The 20,287-nt window shown below is 38.6% G+C and overlaps 2 protein-coding genes across 4 annotated transcripts in view; one reads left to right on the forward strand and one right to left on the reverse strand.

The window, feature by feature from the left end:
* LOC113113850 (choline transporter-like protein 1) overlaps window positions 1-17,183 on the forward strand; it is a 29,849-nt gene extending 12,666 nt beyond the window's left edge. For 2 of the 3 annotated variants that reach the window (XM_026280362.1, XM_026280363.1), the window contains exons 4-15: window positions 4,986-5,122; window positions 5,941-6,034; window positions 7,270-7,439; window positions 7,813-7,902; window positions 9,297-9,463; window positions 9,562-9,748; window positions 10,597-10,765; window positions 11,413-11,569; window positions 12,535-12,618; window positions 12,713-12,850; window positions 13,776-14,012; window positions 15,406-17,183. In XM_026280362.1, coding sequence (XP_026136147.1) covers window positions 4,986-5,122; window positions 5,941-6,034; window positions 7,270-7,439; window positions 7,813-7,902; window positions 9,297-9,463; window positions 9,562-9,748; window positions 10,597-10,765; window positions 11,413-11,569; window positions 12,535-12,618; window positions 12,713-12,850; window positions 13,776-14,012; window positions 15,406-15,741 — 1,966 coding nt within the window. In that variant the 3' untranslated portion in view covers window positions 15,742-17,183. Of the gene's footprint in view, window positions 1-4,985; window positions 5,123-5,940; window positions 6,035-6,204; window positions 6,331-7,076; window positions 7,171-7,269; window positions 7,440-7,812; window positions 7,903-9,296; window positions 9,464-9,561; window positions 9,749-10,596; window positions 10,766-11,412; window positions 11,570-12,534; window positions 12,619-12,712; window positions 12,851-13,775; window positions 14,013-15,405 lie in introns of those variants that run through there. The other variant, XM_026280361.1, reaches the window with a different exon arrangement.
* The window catches only part of LOC113113858 (RING finger protein 44), a 1,123,463-nt gene that overhangs the window by 54,795 nt on the left and 1,048,381 nt on the right, over window positions 1-20,287 (reverse strand). The gene's annotated exons all lie outside the window — the stretch shown is intronic.

Genomic DNA, 20,287 nt, shown 5'->3' on the forward strand with positions numbered 1-20,287 from the left:
TCTTGGAGGTGGTAACTTGTGCTTTGGCCAAGTTAAACATCGATTGGCCCAAAAAGAAAAAGGCTGAATTGCAGAAAAGCAAGTTGGATGAGTGCTTTCTGCAAACTAAGCCGCCACATGCATGCTGGAGCCCCCCCCCCCCCCCCCCCCAATTTGCACATTGAGGTGTGTAAATGATGGGCAAAGCCATTCTTGCATCGCCTCTTCATTCCTGCTTCCGATCATTATGGCCGTGTGGTGGGGATGAGTGAGTGTTATTATAAGACAATTCCCTGGGTAAAACAGATGCTTGTGAACTATCTGTCTCCCGGCCTGGCATCGTCTTTAAAGGCTCCAGCACTGCCCTCTAAGCCACTGCATAGCACTTTAGCACTGGTGGGCAAAGGGTACTAGGCAGCCGGTCAGGCTGGTGCATGTCTGCACACCATGGCGATGTTACAGGCGTTCCAAGCCGACCTGCTCGAGGAACAAGAGAAAAACCTCGGATTTCACGGAGCTCAGGAGGACCATTGATTTGTCTCTCCATGCTACCAAGGAGACTGCCCGTGCCATTGGGAGTGATGGTGGCAGTGGAGAGACATTTATGGCTGACCCTTTCTGACATGAGAGAGAAAGATAGGATCTGCCTAATGGACACCCCACTTGTGTCCTCAGGGCCTCTTCGATGATGCCATTAACACCATCTTCGACAGGTACCAGGAGGCTTGCAAACAGGTGGCGGCGTTCCACTGGTTCCTCCCTCATCGCTCTCTAGTTCTGAAGGCTGCCAGGTGGGGACAGTCTTCACCGAGTACCAGCTCCTCATACAGGGAGGCACAAAAACAGAGTGTCACCTCGCATGCTTCCCTCTCGTCACGGGAGGTAGAACCCGCGGCGGTGTGCTTTGTGTTTACATCAATGATGCGTGGTGCCACGATGCTGTTGTGGTCTGCAAACACTGCTCACCCCTGGTGGTGTTTATGATTATTAAGGCCATTCTGTCTGCCGAGGGAATATACTGCCATACTGCTCATTGCTGTTTACATTCCTCCGAACACCAGCAAAAGGAATGATGCACTAAATGAACTGTACCAGCACATCAGTTAGCAGCAGACAGCCCACCCTGATGCTTTTCTCATTATAGCTGGGCATTTCAACCATGCAGACTTAAAGAGTGTGTTTCCAAAAATACACCAACACATTAACTTTCCGACATGAGGTAATAACATCTTAGACTTTGTTTACACCAAACACAAAGCCCTCCCCCTCCCCCGCCTCAGTGCCTCAGACCACATCACTGTCATGCTAATGCCTGCATACAGACCAAACACAAACTGGGCGAGGGCAGGCAGTGTTTCAAGCTGTGTGTTCCTCCCTGCCCGCGTTACATTACGGATGTGGATACACACAGTTTGTGCATTGTCTGCCTTGGAGCGGAGCATGCAAAGTCGGCTTTTGAGCAGCTTCCCCTGCATGTTCTCCGCTCCCCTCCGCTCTGTTCCTCACAGCACTGATCTCGCTTCTGCGAGGCAGAGCGGCGATCATGCTTGTGGGGTTCACAGATGGATCTGGCGGAGGGAATGGAGACAGGCGAGTCCCTTTCTTTTTCCTTACCCACCAGATCAAGCATCCGTTCTCTGAGATCGGAAGTGTGCTCTGGCGCTATTTCTCCCCGGGGAGTGGGTTCGGCACTTCACCTGTCTTCCTCCGAGGAGGTTGACATGGTGGATGTCAATTAAGATTCGCCCCCTTAGTCCCTCCAGAATGCAGATGTCTTGGAGGTGGTAACATGTGCTGTGGCCAAGTTAAACATCGATTGGCCCACAAAGAAAAAGGCTGAATTGCAGAAAAGCAAGTTGGATGAGTGCTTTCTGCAAACTAAGCCGCCACATGCATGCTGGAGCCTGCTCCCCCCCCCCCCCCCAATTTGTTCACCAGCACACCAGCATTAAAGTCACCAAAACAGTTCACAAACAAATTCAAGTGTGGCAGGAAGGGTCGTCAGAGGTTCTTCAAGACTGTTTTGACACCACTGACTGGAATATGTTTAAGCAGTCCAGCACATCCACATCCAGCAACATCACACTGAATCACACTGTAATGCCCCCTCCTCTTCAGAAGAGCCAGAGCCCCACCCCCCATAATGTAACCTTCTACAGAGGCACCATCGAGAGCATCCTGACGAGCTACATCACTGAGTGGTATGGCGCCTGCAACGCGTCCTGCCGGAAGACTCTACAACGCATGGTGAGAGCAGCTGAGAAGATCATTGGTGTCTCTCTCCCCTCCCTCCAGGACATTTATGGAAACCCGCTTCACCTGCAAAGCCTTCTGCATTGCAGGTGAACTCACTCACCCGTCACACAGCTTCTTCAGTCTGCTTCCATCAGGGAGGAGACTGCAGAGTCTCCAGGCCAGGACCAGCAGATTGAAGGACAGCTTCATTCATCAGGCTGTCAGGAAGCTGAACTTACTCCCGAACTTGCCCCCCTTCCCCCTTTGCCCCAGGCACCACTGAACTATGACGCCCCCACCCCCCAACATATGATGAGATGCACCAGTCACTTTGTGCAGCATTGGTCTGCTCAATACCTCATTCAGCATAGAACTGGTATTCTACTACCTCATCAGTTAGTTTAAATACATTGTCACTTCAGTCATACTGAATAAGCTTTTTTTTGCACTAAAATCTTTTTATCTGCACTGTTTGTTCACTTCACTGGTATGCACTCTATCTACCATGTGTCTTGCACTGCTTTATTTAACTTTATTTTTATTTTATTTTATTTTTTTTACACGCCTTTATTGTATAGTTGTATTTTATATTTAATCTAGATTTTTAGGCTGTACTGTTAGTGTTATCTGTATGCACCTTTTGTCTGAGAGTAACGCAATTTCAATTATCTGTATGTATGTACTGTACATGTGGAAGAATTGATAATAATGCAGACTTGACTTGACTTCCTAGAGGCTAATGCTGGATTTGTTACACATGCTTTTTTGTTTTTGGTCTCTGACATCACCCGCCTTTGACGTCTTGCCCATCCATTGGACTAATTACGCACGTGATTCAGAGCCAGTCATGCTGGAGGCGTTCCCAAAGCCTTCTCTGACACAGCATCTCGTTAAGCTTTTCTAGATGCCTGAATTTGTAGTTTGAGATTTTTTAAAATGCTATTTCTTCCAATGCTTCCACATTAGACTAGCTTCAGGTCAGATCTGGGCTACGTTCTTACAGTAAACCTTTTTTTAGGCCAGGCTGTTTTGACAAGCTCTGTACTAATGCTGAAGTGCTATTTCCTCAAGCGTGTGCATCTTCATTTTCTACTGACAGTCTGTTTCTGTGCTGAACACACAAGACAATGGGTCCCTCGTCCCCATGTGGGTGCCGTGCCCACTTCACAATGCATGAAACGCTGAAGTAAAGCCGTAGAGGAGGCTTTCCTCATAAACAAGCTCTCAGTTCCCCTTTGCCAAAAAACAGGGCTGGATAGTCATGTGACAAAAATATCTGCTGTCCAGAGTAAATCTTTAACACACAATGCCATGTTTTAAATCCCACAGTGGTATCCGATTAGCCTGGTAATACCAGACTCTGCTACTTCACTTTGCTTCGTAGACAGAGTGTGGAATGGCATAATAGAGAAGTGTTTTCTCTCTCGCTAGGGGGCGCTTGTCTGAAGTTTAAAATCATTGGTTACCCGTAGCCAATCAGATACGTTTAGTTATGACGTATGTTATGCGCCTGTACAGCCGCATCGAAGCACAGACATCATGCATCGAACTCAAATCTATGATTGAACTTCCACTGTAAACCTGTTGTTAACACATGATGATGCGAGCGAAATACCGGAGTGAACATGGCTGTAAATGACTTTTGCAGTTTGAAAAAGAGTTGAATGTTCTCCATAACAGAGCGAATTGCATCCCGTGTCTCGTTTCCCATTTCCGCGGTCGTTTCGGTTTTCGATTTCTCTAACCTACAATGTAAAACTCGACGCTAAGCATCTATGTCACGGCTCTCAGCCCGCCCTCTGTTCGTTGATTGGCCCGGCTGTTTCCAGACCGGTGGCAAACAGAAAGCTCTGATACTTGCTGTGTCCTAATTCAGGGTCTACATCCTTCGGAGGACTCATTTGAAGGATGTTACGTCACAGCGCCGCGACGAAGGCTGTCCAAATTCGTAGGATCCTTCAAATGCGGCCCGCAAATGCGTCCTCCTTTTCCCCGAATTGGAAGGATGGGTGTGGTGGATCCTTTCGTGTCCTACCTATCCCATAATTCTTTTCGGCAGGACGAAGCGAGCGGTAGCGGAGTGGGGGAGGAGTATTATTTTCGATGTTTTTTAAAAACTGGCTTTTCAAAAATATATATTTTCAGTGGTTTTCTAGTTAGGCATTTTGTTTTAGCTTTAAGCATTTTTTTTACATTTGTACGTGTATATGTAAAAAAAAAAAAAAGTTTACTTTCGTAAACTAGCTTCTTCCTTACTGCCTGTGTGAATATCCCTTACACACAGCTTATTTGTTAGTGATTGAAGCTGTTTTTAACGCTTCTAAGGATGAAAGAGCAGACAGAAGTGTTTATAAAGCTCCGGGGAGAGAACGATGAGCTCTTCACCCGCGTCTTGCTTAGCGCCGTCACGTTTGCTAGGCGACAGGATATTAGCAACGGGTAAGGGAGGGAACTGAAAGAAGGGTAGGCTGTCCAAATTCACAAACACCGACTTCCGGTTTTTGCGGTCGTCGGAGGACCCATCCTCCTTCAACCAGGTAGGAAGGATCCTAAGGAGGATGCAGACCCTGAATTTGGACAGAAACGCTGTATCAGACTGAGTACAGAAGCTAAATGAAATTGAGCGGAAGTAGGAAGTCTGACGTAGTCAGGATAGTATCCGATCAAACTCCACGAAATAAACAACATGCTTTGGTATTTCATTTGTCATCAGATTTAAGTTGGATACTCTTAGTGTTTTGAAAAATTTTATTTTATTGTTTTATTTACAGATTCGTCTTTTTCCTGGATCCGTGCAACATAGACATCATTCAGAGAAAAATAAAGTCCATGGCGCTGTGCGTGTCACAATGTCCCTCTGAGGAACTGGCAACTTACTACGACCTCAAGAAGTTTGCCATGATGAATGGTGAGTTGATCAACAAACTAGCTGTTGAGGGCATGTAACATGATGTCATCATCACAGATATAATGGCAGGACCTTGACATCTACCCATGGAAGAGACAAAAGTGTCCATCATATATATGGTTGTGACCCTGAGTGTGTGTCTTTTCAATATTTCTTTACTCAGGGGCTCCAACAAGAGCAGCACACACACATAAATACACACATATGTTTCTGTCAGGCACAGCTGGTAAGACCCGGTCAGGGTTGAACTAACTAAATATAGATTCAAACAAAGATTGTTTTGCAGTCCAGTCTTGCCATCTATACGGTTTGACACGTCCCATCAAACACTAAGGGAGAGTATGAATGTCATCATTGTTTGGCTGGAGTTTCACTGTATTTTCTGTACACAAGGAAAGTTCATAATGGAGTTTAGATTCATATTAAATGCTTAGTGAGTTGACAGTGATTTAATTTGTCTCATTTCACATCCCTGCTCAAACCGATATATACAGATATATTGGCCTGGCCAATTAATGACAGGGTGATGTTTGCCCATGTAAAGAAGATTAGGACCACATGAATAAAAGTCCCACTTTTTCCCTAAATTCTGTTGAAAACATTGTCAATATAATGAAAATATTTCTGTTGTCATATATTTTTGGTGAATTATCCATTGAATCAGTGTTATTATTGTTAACTAAAATGTTTTATTAAAATTAAGATTTAAGCTATTCTTAGCCAGAGCTTGTTTAATATCAAACTTACAGAGTGTCTTAGCATGACCTAGCATTATAGGGGTGATGTTGATAATATTGCCTATTTTTCTTCTCTTTTAGGGTCTGAGCTTTGTTCATACGAGTTACCTGGTCATAAGTACCCAAGCCTTTCAGAGCGCTTCGAAAAATGTCCCAAACTTCCAGTCCCAGAGAGGTATGAAACAAACTCTTGACAAACAAACTCTCCCTGTAAAGCACAGCTCTTTTCTCTCTTGATCTGTCCTCTATCCTGCTTTGGTATTTCATTTGTCATCAGATTTAAGTTGGATACTCTTAGTGTTTTGAAAAATTTAACTTTATTGTTTTATTTACAGATTCGTATTTTCCTGGATCCGTGCAACATAGACATCATTCAGAGAAAAATAAAGTCCATGGCGCTGTGCGTGTCACAATGTCCCTCTGAGGAACTGGCAACTTACTACGACCTCAAGAAGTTTGCCATGATGAATGGTGAGTACCCATGGAAAACAAAAGTGTCCATCCATCATATACGGTTGTGACCCTGAGTGTGTTGTCTTTTCAATACTTTCATTAACTCAGGGGCTCCAACAGGAGCAGCACACACACATAAATACACACATATGTTTCTGTCAGGCACATGCTGGTAAGACCCGGTCAGCGGTTGAACTAACTAAATATAGATTCAAACAAAGATTGTTTGCAGTCCAGTCTTGCCATCTATACGGTTTGACACGTCCCATCAAACACTAAGGGAGAGTATGAATGTCATCATTGTTTGGCTGGAGTTTCACTGTATTTTCTGTACACAAGGAAAGTTCATAATGGAGTTTAGATTCATATTAAATGCTTAGTGAGTTGACAGTGATTTAATTTGTCTCATTTCACATCCCTGCTCAAAACCGATATATACAGATATATTGGCCTGGCCAATTAATGACAGGGTGATGTTTGCCCATGTAAAGAAGATTAGGACCACATGAATAAAAGTCCCACTTTTTCCCTAAATTCTGTTGAAAACATTGTCAATATAATGAAAATATTTCTGTTGTCATATATTTTTGGTGAATTATCCATTGAATCAGTGTTATTATTGTTAACTAAAATGTTTTATTAAAATTAAATTTAAGCTATTCTTAGCCAGAGCTTGTTTAATATCAAACTTACAGACTGTCTTAGCATGACCTAGCATTATAGGGGTGATGTTGATAATATTGCCTATTTTTCTTCTCTTTTAGGGTCTGAGCTTTGTTCATACGAGTTACCTGGTCATAAGTACCCAAGCCTTTCAGAGCGCTTCGAAAAATGTCCCAAACTTCCAGTCCCAGAGAGGTATGAAACAAACTCTTGACAAACAAACTCTCCCTGTAAAGCACAGCTCTTTTCTCTCTTGATCTGTCCTCTATCCTCTGGCCTTTTCGATCTCTGCAGCAAAGCTCTTCCAGTGTTTAACCGCTGCACGCCGGTGGATATTTCCTGCTATGCTAAGTTTGCTGAAGCGGTGGTCACGTTTGTCAGTGATAACAGCATGTTAAACAGGCTGATTGCTGGGGTGGCAGCCAGCAAAGAGATCATTGTTGGGCTGTGTCTGCTGGCGTTAGGTAACCGTTTACTTTCTCTGACTGCTGCTGCTGCTGAGGCTCATTTGATTTAATTTTCTGATTGTGTGTTTATCTGTAAAATGAGTTGAAATGGAAAATTACAGTTTATCCATATCAAATCAAGGTTAATTAAGTTCTACACTATTAAAGAATTAAATCTAAATCGATGCACAATTGCAATTATTACAGTATTTTGAGCCACTATCAGATGAAAGCTGAAGTATTTTGTCCTCTCTTTAAGATGACATGAAACAGCATTTGCAACACTTTTAAGTTTCATATTCCAATGCATTTAGATAACGCTGGAACTACTAATTGTAGTTTAGTCTGGAGTTTTCCTCTAACTGCTGATCCTGTTCTGTGCATGCTGCAGTTTTGTCTATGATCCTCATGGTGATCATTCGTTACATCTCTGCTGTCCTGGTTTGGATCCTCACTGGACTGGTGATTCTGGGTTCCCTGGGCAAGTCTGCTTTCTCTGCTCTTTTCCCAAGCTGAGAATGGCATCTTTTCTATTTGCACATCCTAATCTTGAGTGCAGAATAGAACATTCTAATTAGAACAGTTTGACCTCTTGTCAATATTTTATTTTATTTTATTTTTTATATATACTGTGCAAAAGTCTTAGGCCACTAGTATTTTCACCAACAAAAATGGTTTTAAGTCAGTTATTTCTATGTTTTGTTGCAGTGTGTCAGTAGGAAATATCAGTTTACATTTCCAAACATTATGTTTTGCCATTAAATGTAATAATCCAGTGAGATTTTTGTTTGCACAAGGAGTGTAACAGCAGCCATTGCTCCACACTGGATCTGATCTCACCATCATCCAGTCTGTCTGGATTTAATAAGTATACACACATGTTCATGACTACAGGGGTCAGTGTCTTTGCACCTTGGTCTGTCAGAAGCAAAATTTCATTCCTCTGTATACTCCTCTGTATGTGGAAGAATGACAATAAAGCAAAGTTGAAGTTGAATGACAACTGTTTCTTCATGTTATTCCAGAAAGACTGATAATGGTGAGGTCAGATTTCTGTGTGGAGCACTGGCTGCTGTCAGACTCAATTAATGGCAAAAATAATGTTTGGAAATGTAAACTGATATTTAATACTGACACACTACAGCAAAATATAGAAATAACTGACTTAAAACCATTTTTGTTGGTGAAAATGCTAGTGGCCTAAAATTTTTGCACAAAACTGTATATTTTTAAAAATATTTTTAAATAATATTTTAAACATTTATTTTGCTTCTATTTTACTTTGGTCTATTTCGATCGATTTAATAGTTTTATTATTTATTTTATTTTATTTCTATTTAATAATGTTGTTTATTGTGTATATATATGTATGTATATATATATATATATATATATGTATATATATATATATATATATATATATATATATATATATATAAAACAATAAAATAAAACAACATTATTAAACGGGTATATATTGCTCTATTTTATTTGGTTAGATTTATATTTAGTTTTATTTTATATCATGAATTTTATTTCATTTTATTTTTCTCAAAATATATATATATTTTTTTTGCCAGGTTTCAAAAGTACTTTACAGTTATCTATCTTAATATCGTATGTTATAATGATTCGATGTCTTATTCTACTTCAGGAAAGAAATGATTGTGTTTTAAATAATATTTTTGTCTGAAAAACAGACAAAACTGATATTGACTATCAGCCAGAGCTTTGTGTCTGTTTCAAAGGAATGCACAGTAATGCAGTCCCACACAAAGTTGAATCATCATTAAAAGTGTGGGTTTTATTTTAGGCTTACACCTGTTTTTGCAGTGTTGAATGTGAATATGACGTCTGTTCTTGGCTTTTTCTCAGGAGGTACCAGTGCTCTGTGGTGGTTGTACATAGACTATAGAATGACAATGAATGAGACCATGACTAAAGATGTGAGAGAAACAGAAAAACCCAACGGTGGCATGAAGACCACCAAAAACCACGCTCAAGGACTGCTCATCTACGCTGTTTCAGCGACCGTGTTCACTGTAAGCCCTCAGAGAAATGGAAAGTGAAATATGAAAGAGATCCAGGCTGGTGTTTTTGCTGTGTCATGCTGCCAATTTCCATCTTTCTGCTCCTTCAGGGAATTTTGTTGCTTCTGATGTTGTTTATGAGAAAAAGGGTTGCTCTGACCATCGCCTTGTTCCACGTGGCGGGAAAAGTGTTTATCCACCTGCCGCTGTTGGCACTGCAGCCCTTCTGCACGTTCCTTGCTCTTTCTCTGTTTTGGGTCTACTGGATCATGGTCCTCCTCTTCCTCGGCACCACTGGTGAGATGAAGATCCCTGTGGGTTTCAAAAATGAAACTAAAAAAATCAACTTCTTTCATCAGTTAGGCTGTATGGAGGCTGCAATGTATGGAGAAAAAACAGCATTCATTTTGTTTAACAACTTGATTTTGTTTTTACTGAAGAAAGAAAGTCATGACTTGATGGGTAAATTATATCAGACTTCTCATTATTTTTGGTTTAAATATCCATTAAACCATGAACTTAAAATCGAATTGCACATTCTATAATGGATCTGCATTTTAAGTGCAAAATATACACAATAGTGCAATCAGATGCATGGAGCAGTTTGGTAATTCGAAGAATTTTTTCTTTCTTTTTATTATTTTATTTAGTTTATTTCATTAGTTTTTAATGTAATCTTTATTTTATACTGATTTATTTATTCATTATTATTTTATTGTCACAGTACATTCTTTGCCAGGTTTTAAACGTATTAAAAAGTTATCTTTCCTAATACAGTACATCATAATGTTTTGATGTCTGATTTCACTTCAGGAAACATAATCAAGTTATTAGGTTTGTTATTTTTATTTAAAAGCAGTCTGTTATCACTCATCATGTAATTATATTTGGTTGTCCCTTAAATAACTTTAACGCATAATTTGAAGTAAAGATGTGCAAAAGGAAATATGAACAATTTTAGGAATTGCTTCGCTTAGCTTTTTTTCTCAGACGTAATGTGTGCAAGCCTTCTGTTCAAGTCATTTAGTACAGATAATGTAGGACATTTACATACTGCAGCACAAATGAACCGAGTTTGCATGGGCATCTCGTTCTCATTTTAAATGTGTAATCTCAGGCATTAGCTTGTACACTTGTGTTCACAGGGAACCCCGAGAAGAGCGAGGATACTGGGCTGGTTGAGTTCAGGCTCACAGGAGTGCTGCAGTACATGACCTGGTACCACGCAGTGGGACTGATCTGGATCAGTGAGTTCATCCTGGCTTGTCAGCAGATGACCGTAGCTGGTGCGGTGGTAACCTACTATTTCACAAGGTCTGTATATTTTGTAAAAAATGCCCTCAAATACCACTTTTCTTGTTAAAGGGGATGCTGTATATTAACAGCATCACCTTTAACAAGAAAATGTGTAGATAAGTTTGTTTCTTAATTTCAACAGATTTGGAGAAATGTAGCATTACATCACTTGTTCATCAGTGGATCCTCTGCAGTGAATGGGTGCCGTCGGAATGAGAGTCCAAACAGCTGATAAAAACATCCCAATAATCCACACAACTCCAGTTTATCTCCATGTATAACTTCAAACCGTTGCTTCAGGCTAAAATATGTGTTAATGGATTTTGGACCTTTTGCTTCACAAGACGTTAATTGATGGACTAGAGTGGATTATTGTGATGTTTTTATCAGCTGATTAGACTCTCATTCTGACGGCACCCATTCACTGCAGAGGATCCATTGGTGAACAAATCATGTAATGCTAAATTTATGCAAATTTGTTGCCTGAGGCCAGGGTGACTACATTTTAGCACATTTTTATTTTTGGCTGGACTATAAGCCTATATTTGTACTTGTCTTCAACTTATCCTGTATTCATGAAGTTGTTCTTGAAATAGCTCACAGTTGCCACCTGGAAAGAAGACTGCATTTGTTTTTTGCAGTTATTTATTTTCTTATCAATGCAGGGACAAAACCAAACTCCCGGTGACGCCCATCCTGTCATCGGTGCTGCGGCTGGTGCGTTATCACCTGGGCACTGTGGCCAAGGGCTCCTTCATCATCACCCTCGTCAAGATCCCACGCCTCATTCTCATGTACATCCACAACCAACTCAAAGGAAAGGTAGGGAGGCAGTTCGCTTGACGTGTCCTTGGGTTGTTGGATCTAAATTGCAAATATCTCTTGTTGCAGGAATCTTAACTGATGTCATGCATATTTATGCTTATGGCACACAGTTTTCATCAGAGTTTTTGGGACTATTACATACACAATTAACTAACATAAGGGACTTAGGAGTATCATGATAATATTATATGCTAAATATGAGTTTTGTATTTAAATGTTTTCATGGTTAAGAATTGATTTTATTTTCAAATGTTTTTATGGTTACTAATCTCATTGTGTTATTTGTATTTTATTATCAGTTTTTTGAATGTCTATAGTTTTTATTTATTAGTTTTAGTTATTTTAATACTTAAAGTTAAAAGAAAATAGTTTTTTTTCTAATTTCTTTTTCTATTTTAGTTAATGTTTAATTTATATTTTAAGAAATACAAATCTTAATTTTTTTATGGTTTTAATTTTATTAATGGTAATCCTGGGTGAACAATTTCGTTTTTATTTTTCTTTAGAATGGTGTTAACTAATAAATAATGCACAATAAAATCAGTAAAGTAAATGGGCTCAATTTTGACTTGCCATTTTTATGAATAATGCAGTGGCTAAAAGCTAAGTGGAAAAATATATTGAATTGGCTTTTGCTTTTTGAATCAGCAGTCAGGTGATCATTACTTTACTTGTCTGAAAATGTTCTTCTACATACTTATTTTGGTATTATCTTGGTGTGTTGGGTGGGTATCTTTTGAAGATAGTACTGAAAGCAATTTATTACTGTCCTCTTGGGTTCCACTTAGGTGACGTATCATTTACTTGATATATGGCTGGGGATCTTGGGAATATAATGAACTCTAATAGATAACAGTGCCAGCTTTAAAGAGGCAGATTTGGAGCATAAAGCAAGCGGCTGACAAATGTGCATCAGATATGCACTGTGGAAAATATTTGCGCTCGTTCTGATTCTGTTTCAGGAAAACGCTTGTGCACGCTGCATGCTGAAAGCCTGTATCTGCTGTCTGTGGTGTCTGGAGAAGTGCCTCAATTATTTGAATCAGGTAGGTTAGTCGATGGATAACTTATACAGTACAAATTGAAGTCGAAATTGTAGCTCTTTGTGTTTGATGTATAATCTTTGCGATCTGTTTCAAGAATGCATATGCGGCAACGGCCATAAACAGCACCAGTTTCTGCACCTCGGCCCGCGACGCCTTCATGATCCTGGTGGAAAACGCTCTTAGGGTGGCAACCATCAACACCATTGGAGATTGTGTTCTCTTCCTGGGCAAGGTGAAAGACAGATGAGTTTTGATAGTGGTCGTTAAGTATTAAAAAAAAGATAAAGGTAGCCAGCTAAACTGTTATTCGAATAGTGCAGTTTAGACTGCATTTCTTTGAATAAAAAATACTGTAAAAACAGCAATACTGTGAAATATTATTGCAATTTAAAATAACAGTTTTCTATTATAATATATTTAAAAATTTAATTTATTTCTTTAATGCAATGCTGCTTTTTCAGCATCATTGCTCCAGTCTTCAGTGTCACATGATCCTTCAGAAATCATTCTATTATGCGGATTTGCTGCTTAAGATACATTTCTTATTATTATCAACTTTGAAACACTATCGTATTTTCCAGACTTTAAGTCACACTTTTTTTCATAGTTTGGCTGGTCCTGCGACTTATAGTCAGGTGCAACTTATTTATCAAAATTAATTTGACATTAACCGAGAGAAATTAACCAAGAGAAAACATTACCGTCTACAGCCGAGAGAGGGCGCTCTATGTTTATTAGGGGTAGACCACAATGTTTTCTCTTTGTTCTTGGTTGTAAATAAATGCGACTTATAGTCCAGTGCGACTTATATATGTTTTTTTCCTCGTCATGACGTATTTTTGGACTGATGCGACTTATACTCAGGTGCGACTTATAGTCCGAAAAATACGGTAATTTTGTTGTGGAAACCATGCTACAATTTTTCAAGCTTTTTGATTGATGAATATGAAGTCCAAAAGTTTAACAGACATGCACTAAAAGCCTCAAGAATAAGCAATAAGTTCAGACAGTAATTTTCATGTTAACACACCATGTTTTAGGTTAAGTCACTTCAGCCATCTTATTTATGAAGCTAGATTTCAAAGCAAGTCTTGATGGATGAACTAGTTAAGAAGCCTAAAAGACACATCATCATTTGCATATTTCTCCCCGTGCAGATCCTGATTGTGGCGTGCACGGCGTTCTCTGGGGTGTTAGCGCTGAACTATCAGAGAGATTACACCGAGTGGGTCCTGCCGCTCATCATCGTGTGTCTGTTCGCGTTCCTGGTGGCACACTGCTTCCTGTCCATCTTCGAGATCGTGGTGGACGTGCTCTTCCTCTGCTTTGCCATCGACACCAAATACAACAACGGCACACACGGGAGGGAGTTCTACATGGACAAGGCCCTGATGGTGAGTCACCGCTGAAGAGAATCTGTGCAATTCTCTCATGTCTGCTGTTGGATCAGAACGCCATAAATAGTCTCAGTGTTGAGAGCGCACTTGCCATCTGAGTCACGTTTCTGTTTTGTGTTGTAGCTTCGTTCGTCTTTTGAATGCAGGCTCTCTGCTGGCCTGGATACGTTAATATTTTAAGATTCAGATGGTGTCCCAGATATTCTCTTTGGACAACTTTCAACTTTTGTTTTGAAAAGCTCGTTGATTTTTCAAGGGGAAAAACTCACAAGGGGGGTTTCTTGTGCACTCCTTTAAAGCTGCTTTCTACTTTTTTACATCGTCAGCCAAATGGTGTAGCCAACAGCTTTGAGATATCAAAGGAGAAGGCTTGAGCCTTGAGGTGCTGCACAGAAACCTCAGAAATGCAAAGTCGCTAGCAGTAAAGGTTGTAGCAAAAAAAACTAGCTTTAGAACGTCAGCTGTTTTCTTTCTCAGAGCTGCTTTGGGTGAAAATATCTGTTCAGTCTGCACTTACTGGCTCCATTTCAGCATGTTTTCGGTGGGAAAGCTGTTTTCCAGCTGGATGCTGAGGAACAGTAGCCTAGTCTGCTTGAAAATGGTCTTCTGGTGCAAGGAATGTGGAATAGAATTTGCTGTTGTTATGAAAGTTGCGGAAGGGATCTGCTATTGATGACATTCATTTTTATGTAATTCATTCGCACAATTTCTTTTATCAATTTTTGAGTGAATTATTTTTCATCTACACCAATATTTTGTTTCCAGTGTAAATGCTTTTAAAGAATCACTTTTTCAACATTCCAAATAATAGATCTTACTGTAAGCATTTCTTGCAAGGCATCTTGCATCAAACAGACATTTAACCCCATTTTTTCTTTACATATATTTAGACACGTTTTAAAACTATTGCATTTGAATAATTGTCATCAGATAATAAATCCAGATGTTTTACATATTGGATGTTTTAAATAAAATAATTCTAGTTATTTTCAATTTATATTTATGTATTTAATTTACACGCACCTATATGTGCATTTATACAAGTTGATATTATGTTCTGTCTTTAATTTATAGTGATTAAAAAACATTATATATAATCTACAGTATTTGTTCTGCCGGTATTAGATTTTCTTTCACGTTACAGTAGTGAATATCTGGGAATTTTCTTTGCTTAATTATCATTGAAAGGTCTTAATGCTTCTTACATAAGCTAATAATCTTTTATTACTTGTATTATTTGGGGGTTGAGATATGATTTGCATGTTCACCCAAGCGAACGGTTGCAGGGATAGTGGGTTTCAGACTAAGATATCAAACCTAGTGTGACAACAGCCTCTAGGAAGCAGTTGTACTGGACTATAGTTTGATTTATTACTTTCCTCTCCTGCAGGAGTTTGTGGAGAACAGCAGGAGGTCAATGGCGATGGAGGAGCGGGGGCGCAGCAAGCGCGCCCGTCCCAAGGAAGAGGTAGAGTTGACGGAGGTTAAGGCCATGGTGAGTGGTGACGTGGGTGGGGCAGGGGCGGAGTGGCAGGCCTTGCAGGAGTTCCACCTGTACTACCTGCTGCTGTGTGTGCTGATGGACTGGGTCCTGTCGGAGCACACACTGGTGCTCTGCCTCACACAAGACATGATCATCTTCCTGTCTGTCTGCCTGCCCACCTCCACCCTCTTCTTCCTGGTCACATTGCTCCAGAACACGCCGGTGGCTGCTGCTGCATGCTGACTAACGCTTCCTCACCTCCTTCCATCCATCTATCACTCCATCTATACTTTTTATGCATCGCACGAACAGAGCATGAACTTCTATTTTTCTATCTGTGGATTATTATTATTTTTTCATCTTTTTTCATTCCATTCTTGCCTCTTCTTTTTTTTTTATTGACTGTCTTGAACTCATATGGCAGCTATAAACTGTATTGTACTGTATATCCATTGCCTTAAAATCACCATGTTGCTATTTGGAGGAAAGATAATTGAAACTACCAAGCTGGAAAAACAAGAAGAGTAGAGAAAAATAAAGACATTATCTCTCACGCTGATATTCATCTTCATATTTCCACGACTCTCAATTAGCAAATTAGCTGATAACCACAAGACTCCTTGCTTTCTTGATAAACAATGGAAAATTATGCAGCTTCACTATTAGAATTATAAGTGGGTCAGGAGGGAGACAGTTTGTTTGGTAGCATGAGATTAGGACTGACTGTATATGGGTTGTTAACATGAAATGTTAATCATTTCTGTATGATGTTCCTCAAATTGACTAGTCAGTGTATTGTAGGATGTCTAGTTAGTTTAAAAGAAAACCATCTGACCCTGATCACTGATCATGACAATTCATGCTTTATTTAAAGGGAAAGTTCACCCGAAAACACTCACACTCATGTCATTCCAAACCCATAAGACCTTCGTTCATCTTCGGAACACAAATTAAGATATTTTTTATGAAATCCGAGAGCTTTCTTACCCTGTGTAGAGACAGCAATGCAATAGATGCATTCAAGGCCCTGAAAGTAGTAAGGGCATTGTTAAAAATGTCCATGTGACAGCAGTGGTTCAACCGTAACGTTATGAAGCTACATGAATACTTTTTTTTGCACAAACTAGGCTCCACTTTCATTTGATGAGCAAAAACATTCCATGTGTCTGCTATGGGAGTATGTATGTTTGGTAAGCAGGAAACGAAATTCAGCAGAAAGTGTGGATTTTTTTTATGTCAACAACAATTGGACATGTTCAGTTATCCACTGTAAATACGACTGTAATTCCACTCAGCTGTAGGGGACTCAGAAGTCGCAAAAATACACAAAACTACATGCAGTTGCTTTAGAAATTCATGATCGTTTTTAAAAGTGCACAATACATTTGTCAACTGCCCATATACTTCCCATGTTCCTGAAATTCTGTTACTATGAATAGTGTTGATGTGTTTTAGGGCTGAGAATCTGGTTTCAAGACAGCCTTTAACATCCATCATAACAGCCGTATGCTCCATATGCATGCTTCACACACCTGCTTTTTCTGATGCAATTAAAAAAAAAATTAACCAATTTTTTCATTCTGCTGCTTGAAATTGATTGAAGTGGAATAACTCCTCCAGATCCAGATGAGTTGATTGGTTGTTGGTATGTTTAGGAGTAATAAGACTAATAACGTGTTTCTTTCCTGTAGGGTCCCGGGACAAGCTCTGCTTGACCAAAATCAGCCCATGGGACTTTTTAAAGACATTCCAAAATGTTTATTTTTACCAATGTGTAACATGTTTACTATGGTTTCACTCCAGGGAATACAATATTTTAATAAGAAACTGTAAAACAATGAAATAACAATGTAATGAAGCACTTTATATTGGAGCGCTGCATATTTTAAAAAGCCTGATGCATTTTTCGTAGTGATGTCCTTTTTATAAGACTAAAAAAACCCAGTTGCCATCTAGTGAAACAGTATTAATAATGTCTAGAATCACTGTTTTTATTATGTCAATTTTTCATAACAAACCTTTTTTAATTGGTTTTCTTTGCGTTTATGAGAAACCCACATACTGCAGTGCAGCACTTGTTCTTTTTGTTTCATTTAATTCAAATAATGAAGCATCTACGCTTTTTATTTCTTAATTTTCAAAAAAGAAAAAACAAAATGCTCGGTTGTGTTATTTTACTAAAATAACGTTACCATGCCTGAAAATGAGGGTCTTGTCCTTGTATTTTATTTGTGTGAGGTTGGTTGGTTTCCCTCCAATGGTGGTAATTTTAGTTTGTTTTTGAGTTGCGATAAAACTGTAAAAGTCAACTGAAAAAGTGACTGTTAGTGCTGATAGAAACTGGGTCTGGTTACCTTAAACTGGGAGGAAGACATTAATGGTTTCTGACTACAATCCACAGTTGCTGTAACTGAAGTGAAATTACAGCAAAAATAAAAAAAATAAAACAAACAATAACAGTTCAGTTACATCATAAGAAAATATAAATGGTTATGATTTTTTTTTTATTTTTAATGTTTTTGCTCAGCAAGGCTGCATTTATTTGATCAATAAAAATGCTGTTCTTTTGAACTTTCTATTCATCAATAAAGAAACTTGGTCAAATGTAATCATGGTTTCCACAATGAAATTAAGCAGCACAACTTTACCATTGATAACAACAACGTTTTTTTTTCTAATTCAGACGTTTTGTATAGTAGTTTATCATGGTTCCACAAAAATATGAAGCAAAAAAACATATTCAACTTTAATAATAATGAGAATGATTTCTAAAGGATCTTGTGACACTGAAGACTGGAGTAATGATGCTGAGAATTCAGCTGTGCATTACAGGAATAAATTACATTTTAAAATATATTAAAACTATATAAATATTTTACAGTATTACTGTTTAATGTATTTTAATCAGATATATGCAGCCTTGGTGAGAATAAGAGATTCTTTCCATAAATGTAAAATTGTAATAATTCCAAACCTTTGATGTCTACCTTATCTTCAGAAATAATACAAAACAGTTCATACTTCAGAAACACAAGACTAGTCTTGTTCATAAATCAGCAGCGGGGCAATTCTGGTGCTGCGACGTGGCTTGGACATTGTCTTTGGTTGTTAAAGTAACAGGACTTTGCCTCACTCAACAGAAATTAAGTGCATGAGCATCCCTGATGTTGATCCACGGCATAAAGCACCGAGCTCTCCTTGGGTGCAATTCATCATCCAAACGGGAATGATTGCATTTCCATTTTTGGGAGAAATGAACTAATGTTAACTTTTACATAGTTGTCTTTACAGCACAATATTTGTTCTCTTTCGCGTTGATTCTTTGCAACCAATGGAGAGTTTGGTCTTTATCTAGCAAGATGCCTTGGGGCACCGACTTTAATATCCGCATCAAACTTAAGTCTTCCTACTCATGCAAAGTATCTTGAAAGGAAACAGTTTTTTTTTTTCTGCTAGTGCAGTGGAAGAGAAGAGTCACATGAAACTTGTATTTTGCCTTAACCAATCGAGTGAATGTCGCCCCCTGCTGGATTACACAGACTAGTTGAGTGCAGAACAAACAGCTCATAAGCCTTAAACAGATCTAACCATTCACAGTAATTTAACTAACCCATCATCTGTCAGAGTGTGTTCAGTCTGGCTGAGGAGAATATTTATAATTAATTTACGCGCAGAGGATTCTGCAGTCTATTGGTTTTTAGTTTTCTAACAAATGTCCGATTTAGCTAAATCGATGTGTGCAGTTTTTGTATGGATGTTTTGAATGTCATGTTACATATTGATAAATATTGACTGAGGAATTGTTGTTCTTTATCATTTTTATTCCATGTTTTTTGTCTTGCATTGGAGGGAAATGTTGTTAATTATCTTAAAAATGAGATTTTTTGGGGAAGGGTTCAGAAATGAACACAGTGTAACCAGAGTTATGTTATTATGAGCATGAATTAAGAAGAAAAAATCTTAAGAGATTTAACATTTGCCACACAAAACTTATGCTGAAAGCATGTTAAATATTGCACTAAGATGGCATACATTAAACACAGAGATGAATTAATTATAGCTGTAAAACATTTATAGTTAAAATCGTCTTATATAGCGCATTCAATATAGAGATGTTTCATAAATGTTTAAAGAAAATCTTCTCTGTCAACAAAATTGTCTTTTAAATGTTTGACATTGCAGTTTCTGGTTCCGCAACCCACAGTATTATCAGGTAACATGAACTTGATGAAGTAGGTTGTGTTTTCAAGATGAATGGTGGAACTTGTCTTTTAGGGTGAATCTCACAAAAACGTCACCCCAAAATCAAAAGGAAAAAAATGTTTTGCATAAAGAAAATGAGACCCATTAAGGTTATTTGTCATTGTGACATTATTTAAGATTTTCCTTAAAATCTGAAGGGAAATGTGCTTAATTATCACTACTGTAATTATTTTATACAAATGTTTTGCCTAATACTATATAATTATTAAAAATTATCTTTTGTTTAATTGAACAAAATGTATGTAATGTAATTTAACGGCATACAAATAAAATTTAAAACACACACACACACACACACACATCACACTACAATGCAGTTATGATTGTGCAATTATGATTTTTTTTTTTACAATAATGTCAACAATGCAAAAAGAAATCTAAAAATGTTTTGTTTATGCAAAAAAAAAAAAAAAAAAAAAAAAAAAAGCTTTTGTGAGATGCATCTTTTGATGCTGAACTAAGATCAGTTCTTTGGACTCGGCGGGTTTCAACCTAAGGATTTGGACTGGAAAACTGAACTTACAAT

The sequence above is a fragment of the Carassius auratus genome, chromosome 14, assembly GCF_003368295.1.
Source record: "Carassius auratus strain Wakin chromosome 14, ASM336829v1, whole genome shotgun sequence".
Lineage (NCBI taxonomy): Eukaryota > Metazoa > Chordata > Actinopteri > Cypriniformes > Cyprinidae > Carassius > Carassius auratus.